The sequence below is a fragment of the Sorex araneus genome, chromosome 3, assembly GCF_027595985.1.
Source record: "Sorex araneus isolate mSorAra2 chromosome 3, mSorAra2.pri, whole genome shotgun sequence".
NCBI classification, from domain to species: domain Eukaryota; kingdom Metazoa; phylum Chordata; class Mammalia; order Eulipotyphla; family Soricidae; genus Sorex; species Sorex araneus.
Window position 1 is genome coordinate 222,779,385 of NC_073304.1, and position 9,554 is coordinate 222,788,938.

At 53.7% G+C, this 9,554-nt stretch overlaps 1 protein-coding gene across 1 annotated transcript; it reads right to left on the minus strand.

Moving 5' to 3' along the window:
* Positions 1–7,202: 7,202 nt before the first annotated feature.
* ARL4D (ADP ribosylation factor like GTPase 4D) lies at positions 7,203–9,136 on the minus strand. The gene is made up of 2 exons (XM_004620969.2): positions 9,001–9,136; positions 7,203–8,512 (listed from the first exon to the last, which is right to left on the minus strand). Exon 2 carries the CDS (start codon positions 8,400–8,402, stop codon positions 7,797–7,799), a length of 606 nt encoding a protein of 201 aa, XP_004621026.1. The 5' UTR covers positions 8,403–8,512; positions 9,001–9,136; the 3' UTR covers positions 7,203–7,796.
* Between the last annotated feature and the right edge of the window lie 418 nt (positions 9,137–9,554).

Sequence of the window (9,554 nt, forward strand, 5' to 3'; positions counted from 1 at the left end):
CTCTCCCTCCCTGAGCCAGGCCGCCAGGGATTTATTTCAGGAGTCTTTCTCGCCCACTCTGCCTGACGTCTGAGAAGCTGGGTGCAGGGGGAGTCCTCGCCATCTGCCCACCTCCGCCCTCAGCCAGGCAGTCCCAGAGCCAGGGGCTCAACTCCCAGGCCCGGAAAGGCAGCTCAGGCTCACTCCCCGCACCTGTACATCCTCTGCAGAACGGCTGAGGATTTCATGTCTTACCTCCCCAAAGGCAAAGGCATTGCAATGGCAACCCAGCAACCCACCCAGCCCGCGCAGGAAGAAGCCTGGAAATCTGGGATGGAGGACAAGGACGCCGCACAGAATTTCTCTCCCCGCCTACACCCTCTGCATGAAGGCATGTTGGCAGTAGCTCTGAAAACTTGAAATTACATCTTTCCTTTGACATAGCACTACACTGAGAAATTCTTATGGGAAATCTCCCAGCACACGTGCAAAGAAAGGGCGTGGGGAGAGGGCGCTTGGGAATGAATGCAGCTGAGCACTTGCCTTGCATACGTATGTGTGATCCTGGGTTTTAGCCCCAGAATCACAAGAAAAGAGAAAGAAAGTGCTGAGGAGGAGTTGGCCACAGGTAGGGTGCCTGCCTTGCACATGGCCAACCTGGGTTCAATCCATGTGAGTATGGTCCCTTGAGCACTGACAGGGGAGTGATTCCTAAGCACAGAACCAGGAATTAAATCCTGGAGCATTGCCAGGTGTGGCCCAAAAACCAAAGAAAAGAAAAAAAAAAGTGCTGGGTAGATGGCCCAAAGGACTGGAGTGAATTCTTTGCATGTGAAAGTCCCAGGTTTAATCTCCAGGACCCCAAATTTAAGTGGCATTACCAGGTATATTGGACTGGAGCGACAGCACAGCGGGTAGCGCATTTGCCTTGCATGCGGCCGACCCGGGTTCGATTCCTCTGTCCCTCTTGGAAAGCCCGGCAAGCTATCAAGAGTATCCCGCTTGCATGGCAGAGCCTGGCAAGCTACCCGTGGCGTATTTGATATGCCAAAAAACAGTAACAAGTCTCACAATGGAGATGTTACTGGTGCCCGCTCGAGCAAATCGATGAACAACGGGGATGACGGTGCTACAGTGCTACCTGGTATGTTCCACCCCGCCAAAAAAAAAAAAAAAGGTTAAAGAAGCATGTGTTGGGGCCAGAGTCATAGTATGGTGTTTGCATTGCATGAGGCCAACCAGGTTCGATCCCCAGCACCCAAAGCATGCCATGAATGTTCCCTGAATATAAAGCCAGGAGTACATCCTGAGCATCATCAGGTGTGGCCCACAAACAACAACAAAAAAGAAGTGTGTGCTGAGGTTGCTTGCTGTGGACCCTGTGGATTTAAGCAGGATTGCAGTGCTCGTTGGCAGGTGATCAGAGGGACTCATACAGTTCCTCAAACGAACGAGTCCCTGTGTCCTGACATTGGATAATGTCCTAGAAAAAAGTGAAATCAGCAAAACTGCCTCAGCATCCCCTGAGCGTGATGTAGACACACCTCTTTGATATGTGCAGAGCAAAACAACCTGAAAGATTTCTTACAAATCCTTGTTCACCATGCTGAGCTAATGCCTAAGTGTAGATTCGGTGCTTCCATTTTCTAAGCTTCTTTCACAACCAAAACCTATTACTTTTCTCATCAACAAGGAAGGAGAGAAAGGTTTTTTTTTTTTTTTTTTTTTTTGGTTTTTGGGTCACACCTGGCAATGCACAGGGGTTACTCCTGGCTCTGCACTCAGGAATTACTCCTGGCGGTGCTCAAGGGACCATATGGGATGCTGAGATTTGAACCCGGGTCGGCCTCGTGCAAGGCAAACGCCCTACCCGCTATGCTATCACTCAGCCCCAGGAAGGAGAGAAAGGTTTTCTTTTTTGTTTGTTTGTGTTTTTTGTTTGTTTGTTTTTTGCTTTTTGGGTCACACCCAGAGATGCTCAGGGGTTACTCCTGGCTCTGCACTCAAGAATCACTCCTGGTGGTGCTCAGGGGACCATAAGGGATGTCGAGGAATGAACCCAAGTCAGCCACATGCAAGGCACCTCCCTGCAGTACTGTCATTCTGGCTCCAAGATTTATTTGAAGAAAGGAAGAAGAAAACATCCCCCTCTTGCTTATCCAGGGGCTGAGGTCTTGTGATTATCCACCCTAGATGCTCCAGCCTGCAATTGGCCTTGGAAATCAGACTTGGCTGCAGCCTGCCCACCACTTCCAGCCCAGAGCTGGCTCAGCCTCCCTTTCAGCTTCCCCCTCCCATTGGCCTGTTTGGAGAACAGGCTGTCCTGGGAACTCATAGTGCTTCTGCAGAATTCTGGGTTTCCCTTTGTGGAAATGTCCATCTCAAGAAAGACTGAAGGGACTCACCTGGGTTTGATTCCCAGCACTCCATCACCACCAGGAGTGACCCCTGAGCACAGAGCCAGGAGTAATCCCTGAGCACTGTGGGATGTGGTGCCTGAAAAAGAAAAAGAAGAAAAAATAAAGACTGAGGGCCAGGAAGGTAGCTAAAAGGGCGAGAGAGAGAGAGAGAGAGAGAGAGAGAGAGAGAGAGAGAGAGAGAGAGAGAATATACAAAGTTTAAGGTACTTGCCCTCATGTGACAGACCCTGGTTCAATTCCTGACTAGGAGGGGTGGCCCAAACCACCCACCCCTCAATAAATAAATAAAGGCTAAAAATATGCTTTGCATGCAAGAACTCTGAATTAGATTCCCACACCATAGGTTCCCCTAACACTGCCTGTGTGGTCCCAACAACAAAAAATAATAGGCAAGTAAATCCTAAAGATTAAGGTGCCAGAGAGATAGTACAGCAGGGAAGATATTTCCCTTACATGCAGCCAGCCCGGGTTCAATCCCCTGTGCCAAGTATCATTCCCTGAGCCGGACCCAGAGCAATCCCTGAGCATAGAACTGGAATGAATCCTGTTCATCGCCACTGGGTATGGCTGGATATGGCCAGTTAATCCTGATTATCACGAATATGACTGGGTATAGCCAGAGAACAAAAAATAAAGCAAAAGCAGAAGGTAAAAAGAAAGATGAGAGGCTGGGTGGGATGCAGCTCAGAGGATGAACACTTGACTTACACTGTGAGTTTTCTGGGTTCCGTCCTCAGCACTGCAAAAAAAAAAAAAAAAGATGGAAAAGGACATATGGTCAGTGTGAAAAGAAAGTGAACATCTGGCCAGATTTAAGGTCAGAGCTCTGCTGGGCTTTGAAGATAAAGCTCACAGCCTCAGGAAGAGGGAGAGGGGGAGGGAGGGAGCTGAGACGGAGCCCTAATCTAATCAGGGCGGGAAGGGGGTGGAGGTCAGAGCTCTGAGATCCTGAACTTGTTGCCTGGCCCAGGACTCCAGAGAGTCGGCCAGGGGGGAAGGATCTGGAAGGAACCACTAAATAGTGTGTCCTCGGCCACGCTGCTGCCTCCCCCGGGACTTCTTTCCTTTGCCGTGCCTTTTTCTCTGCCTTCAGCACAGGCAGCAGAGGCGACTGCAGAAGGTCTGCCTTCTTCATGCTCCTGAGGGGGTTGGGGAACAGCAGGTGCCCAGAGTAAGTGCCCTCCAGGAGGACTTGGCAGGGCTAGGAGGTGGCTAGCCATGGCAGCAGACTCAGAAGGGAGCCCCAGGCTCCAAGGTGACTGACTTCCCTCAACTTCCCCCTCAAGGCCTCCGGCCCCTGTCCCACCACTTCCAATTCCCAGAGACCCCTATGTTCAGCCTCCATCTCAGTCTCTCAGAAATTCTACTTAAGGGGCTGGAGTGATAGCACAGCGGGTAGGGCGTTTGCCTTGCACGCGGCCGACCCGGGTTCTAATCCCAGCATCCCATATGGTCCCCTGAGCACCGCCAGGGGTAATTCCTGAGTGAAGAGCCAGGAGTAACCCCTGTGCATCGCTGGGTGTGACCCAAAAACCAAAAAAAAAAAAAAAAGAAATTCTACTTAATAAAACCAGGACAAAGTGATATGCATGATAGCCTTTCGGTAACAGTACTGCAAACCAGAGTACTAACAAGGGAGGGAGGAAAGAGAGAAAGAGAGAGAGAGAGAGAGAGAGAGAGATCAACATCAACTATAGAGGCAAGCTGGGCAAGGGAGGGGCAGGGGGAGCGCAGGAAGGGAAACTGGGTACTTTGCTTTTTTTTTATTTTTATTTTTTACTTTTTGGGTCACACCTGGCGATGCACAGGGGTTACTCCTGGTTCTGCACTCAGGAATTGCCCCTGGCGCTGCTCAGGGAACCATATGGGATGCTGGGAATCGAACCCAGGTCAGCTGCGTGCAAGGCAAATGCCCTACCCACTGTGCTATCGCTCCAGCCCCTACTTTGCCTTTTGGGTCACACCCGGTGATGCACAGGGGTTAATCCTGGCTCTGCACTCAGGAATTACTCCTAGCAGTGCTCAAGGGACCATATGGGATGCTGGGAATCGAACCCAGGTGGGCCTCGTGCAATGCAAATGCCCTACCTGGGTACTATGGTTCCAGGAAACATACACACAGGGTTGAGTGTTGGAACACTGTATGATTGAAACTCAATCATTGAACAACTTAGTAACTGTGTATCTTGTGATGACTCAATAATATTACAAAAACCATTTAAAATTTAAGTCCATCAAAACTTTAGTATCTCTCTGATTTCTAACTAAACATGCCTTGGTTAAAAAAAATTTTAATTAAATAAAGTTAAAATAGAGGCCATAGAGATAGTATAGCAGGTAGGGCGTTTGCCTTGCATGCAGTCGACCCGGGTTTGATCTCTGGCATCCCATATGGTTCCCCAAGCACCTCCAGGAATAATTCCTGAGTGCAGCAGAGCCAGGAGGAACCCCAGAGCATTGCCGGGTGTGCCTCCCCCGCCAAAATAAAACCAAATAAATAAAAAATAATAAAACTGGGACAAGGAAACTCACTACAATTTGCTCTTGCCCTTGAGCCCACCCCATTCTGAGTCAGCAGTTCCCGTGCAGAATCCCTGAACAGAATCTCTGCAGAGCTGGGTAACCCTTTCTCCTGTCCAAACCAGCCCAATCCACTCGCTGTAAAAGAAGGTGAGCCCTTCCCTCCCCACTCTCCCTCTCTTTCAGGGACCAGGGCGGAGGAATCTTTGTTTTTGTTTTTGTGCCACACCCAGCAGTGCTCAGGGGCTGCTCCTGGTTCTGTGCTCTGGATTGCTCCCTGGCAGTATGCAAAAGATCAGTGAGTGCTGGAGATGAAAGCTGGGCCTCCTACATGCAGAGCCTGAGCTCTGTTCATTGCACAGTCTCTCCAGGACTGTCCCCAAGTGCCCTGTCAGAATGGAGCTATCTTTTGTCGATTTTGTTTGATTTTGGTTTTACACCCTGTGGATCTCAGGGCTCCTCCTTCTGAGCTCAGGGATCACTCCGGGCGGTACTCAGGGGGCCATATGTGATGCCAGGAATTGAACCTGAGTCGGCCAGGTGCAAGGCAAATGCCCTACCTGCCATACTACTGCTCCAACCCTGGAATGGCACTTTCTAACCGAAATTTCTCGAGGCTCCCCTCTCCTCACAAACCTTCTCAGAGAAACTGGCTTCATCTCACTCTCATTTGCCGCCAGGACCCACTTGGGCACCCTGACAGCTGGTTCTGCCATCTGGGCATGCGAGGAAGAGCTGGGGACATTCCTAGGTTTTTGTGAACTGGCTGGGGCTTGGGACTGCATCCTGGGCAGCAAAAATTCCTCTAATCTGCCCAACAGGGTGGCACGTAGGAGGCAGGCCCTCTGCTCCAGAGAGTAAGGGCCCCCCCACAAGTGACCTACAGTGGGGGAATCACACCCTAGGAGATACTGAAGCAGGTGGTGGCGGAGGAAAGGCCCATATCCCAGAGGGGCAGAGAGGGCCTGTGGGCCAGCGCCCATTGCCCCCGTTGCCAGGCTACAGCCAAGGGTACTGCTGAGGACTGAGAGGGATGAGTCACAGGTGTAGGGAGAGGGGGCCCAGGTGGCAAGAGTCCTGACCCGGCAGAACCAGCCTGGCAGCTAGGCGGGGCAGGCCCAGAGCTGACGAGCACCTGGGCACGCTCCCGGATGCGGGCATGCATCCACCCCTGTCCTGCCCGCCTGGGGCAAAAGCTAATGGGAATTGGCCCCAACTTGGCAGCAACTCTTAACTCTGCTCCCCATAGCTGGGGCTGTCAGCACCTTCCTCCCCGCACCCCCCTCAGGAGCAGGCACTCAGCTGTTGGTGATTCCCATTTACACAACAGGCGGGGCTAACTGCCAAATGTGCTTGGTTTTCCGTGCTCAGGAGTCTGACGCGGAAAAATAAGAAAGGGTTGTTCTGTGTTTTCTTGGGCAGGGTTGGCCCTGGCGCCAGTGAGAAGGGGATCACCTCCAGAGTTTGAGCAAGAGCCTCTGGCCCTCACAACACTAGCGTTTCATTCCCGTTGTCACACACACAGCTCATCTCGGTGGTCTCTGCCCTCCCCCCTCCTCTCCTGGAGGCTGGGTGGGTCCCATCAGGCACCAACAGCCACTCCCACAGCCCCCTCGTGGGAACAGCCCCTGTGCCCAGGGCTGGAGGACTCAGGGCTTAGTCAGGCAGCCAAGCTGGCTCAGGCCAACCCAGGCCTCCCCGGCACCACGCACAGCCGCTGCCAGTGAGCTGCAGTCAGCAGGACTGAGCACAGAGGACTGGCTGGAATCCAAGGTGGAATCACTTTCCATTCTCACCGCATCCCTCAGTGTGTGTAGGGGAGAGGCATGTCAGGTCAAACTAAGTACTGAATAAAGGGGGCGGCTGGGCATGAAGAGCTCTTTGATGATTTAACTATATAGTCCCAGGAGGTATCCCCAAGCACAAGAACCGTAGAGCAGCACAGATCCACAGAAGCTGAAGAAGAATCTGCATAAACTAGCTGGTATCAGGGGCCAGGAAAAATCAAGAGAATAAGGAGGGGGCAGGATGGAAAATAGTTAAAATGCACACATACACCCTGACACATACACGTACACCCACTTCTCCAAACACAGCCATAATTTGAGGATTTCCACTCCCAATAATCTCCTAAACACACAATTCAATTTTTAGCAGTATTCCCTTTGTAAATTCTGCTTATAGATCAATGCCTCTCCCCACCACCTCCTCCCTCAACCCCCCCACGCACACCAGCATAAAACCCCGGACTTCACCGAGACAAGGAGTACGTCAGGCCAAGTCTAGTGCTACAGATTCATCAGTCTTTAATAACTTACAGGCAAATGCTAAAAAATAGTTAAGAATAATGATACAGAGACACGCGGCATATAAAAGGGTCGTGGCTGTAAAACGCGAGGGGAAGGGTTGGTGGCACTTTCACATGGACACAAAGACTTGTGACTGGCCTTCCTTGAAAAAGCAGCCTGGGGTGGGGACACACTCCCCTGAGGAAGGCAGGGGGGCAGGGAGGAGAGCTCTTGTTTGTCTCAAATGCACCCTCCAAGCAACTTTCCTATGCCCCCAGAACAGTCCATCAGATGTGTCGGAGAGGCCAAAACAAGGAAGAGGGTCGAGGTAGAGTCACAGTTTACACTGCCATCTCCAGAGTCCTGCAGCGCCCCGACACCCAGAGGTGAGGATGAAGGGGAGACGTGGGGAAGACATCCCACCTCCATCCCCCACATGGCATGGTAGCAGGACCCCCAGTGTGCTCCTCACTCCTTCACTGAGGCAGGCAGGTCCTGACCCGGAAGGGCTTGAGTGAGGGGGTCACGGGCTCTGCCTGGTTCTATCCAAGTGTCCAGACCCCTTTTGGGGGTGGGAGACGAGGGGGGGTCACCGTCTCTTCTTGCTCACCCTGGCCGCCTTCTTCCTCTTGAGGATCATCTCATACAGGCGCTCCAGGCCCGGCTGCAGGCCCAGCCCGTCCACAGCGCTGCAGCCCTGCACGTGGGTGAGTGTGGCTGCTGCCAGCTCCCGCACCGCCAGCCTCTTCTCCACCTCAGCTGCACTCAGCGCCCCGGGCTGATCCTGCTTGTTGGCCAGCACCAGCACGGGCACGCCCTGATTGTCCGAGGCCCTGCTGATCCGGTGCAGTTCCACCTTGGCCTCCTCCAGGCGCTCTGCCTCTGCAGCATCCACCACGAACACCAGCCCGTCCGTCCGGCGGGTGTAGGAGCGCCACAGCGGCCGCAGCTTCTCCTGGCCCCCCACGTCCCACACTTGGAAGGTGATGCCACGAGACCCCCCCAGGGGTACCCGGATCTTCTCCGTGTTAAAGCCTTTGGTGGGGACGCTCTGGACAAACTCCTTGAACTTGAGGCGATAGAGGAGGGAGGTTTTCCCAGCTGAGTCCAGTCCGATGACCACGACGTGCAGGGCCTGGAAGTTTGGCAGGAAAGAGGACGCCGTGGGTGCCATCTCCGTCAAGTGGTTCCCCATCGTGCGTGCCAACTCAGGTGCGGGTGGGCCGGGGGCTCACCGGACAAGGGTACGCAGGGAGGCAGCCTTCAGCTTGCACACCTCAGGTTGATCTGGGCAGGGACAGGCCACTAGAGAGAAAAAGGAGACGTTTAATAACCAAACCTGCAACTTCTTCAGCCTTCCCTGAGCTGCCCACGGCTCCTTTCTAAAACCCCTTTCCTTTGCTTTCTTTTAAAAGCAACTGCGGATGGAATAAGGCAGTGCCCGTCCCTGGAAGCCGTTAGCAGCAGAGATGAGATCTAGGAACCGCCAGGTCCCGGGGTCACTGAGAGTCGGCTTCCAGCGCCTCTGCTCCGAGCTTGCTGGAGGTGCAGGTAGCTGGCGCCGCGACCCCTTTCCCCGCAAACGAGGCGGGAAGGGACAGGCTGGGCAGCGCCTTAAATGACGAGTTAACAGCGGGGACGCTGAAACCAGAGACAGAAGACGCCGTCCACAGCTCCAGGCGGTCGACACGCTCCTCCCAGCCCCGAAACCCTGTCCCCCAACCGCCCCATGAGCCCAGGTCCCCAAGCCGGGCTTCAGGGACGCCTCGGCACGGTCGGTAAGGCCGCCTTACCTTCCGTCAGCCGCGCCGTGCCCGCGCGTCTCCCAGACCGCCGCCCGCAAGCTGCGAAGCCCGTCTCCAAAGCGCCGAGACTGCGGAGCCGGCCCGGAGCGCGGCCTTAAGAACCAGGGCGTGACGTCACGGGGCACAAGCCTATCGGAGGCCCCGCCGCGGCGGGGCGGGGCGGAGCGGGGCGTGGAGATACTCATACGGCGGCCCGGGTGCAGAGAGGGATATTTTTTGCTCCAGCGGTGACTGTTTCATTGGATCCTTTCGACCATGTTCTAATATTTGGAATTAAACTAGGGATTCACTAGGGCCGCCCCAGTCCCTCCCCCGCCGGTTCCACCCGCAAAGCCCACTCCGTTCACCAGGGTCTACTTGAAGATGCTAAGAGATCTTCCGCTTTTGATTTCCTAATCCAGTATTCAATTACGTGTGAACCTGGAATCCCATAAGCACCCTTAGCCCATTAGCACTACTGCCCTTCACAGTAGCCAAGGAGGCAGGAACTAGGCTGTATTCTGTAAGGGAAGAGCTTTCAGAAATGTTCTATGACTGGGGCC

Excerpts from the sequence above, each read along its gene's own strand:
- ARL4D (XM_004620969.2), bottom strand. The coding sequence starts at position 8,402 with ATGGGGAACCACTTGACGGAGATGGCACCCACGGCGTCCTCTTTCCTG.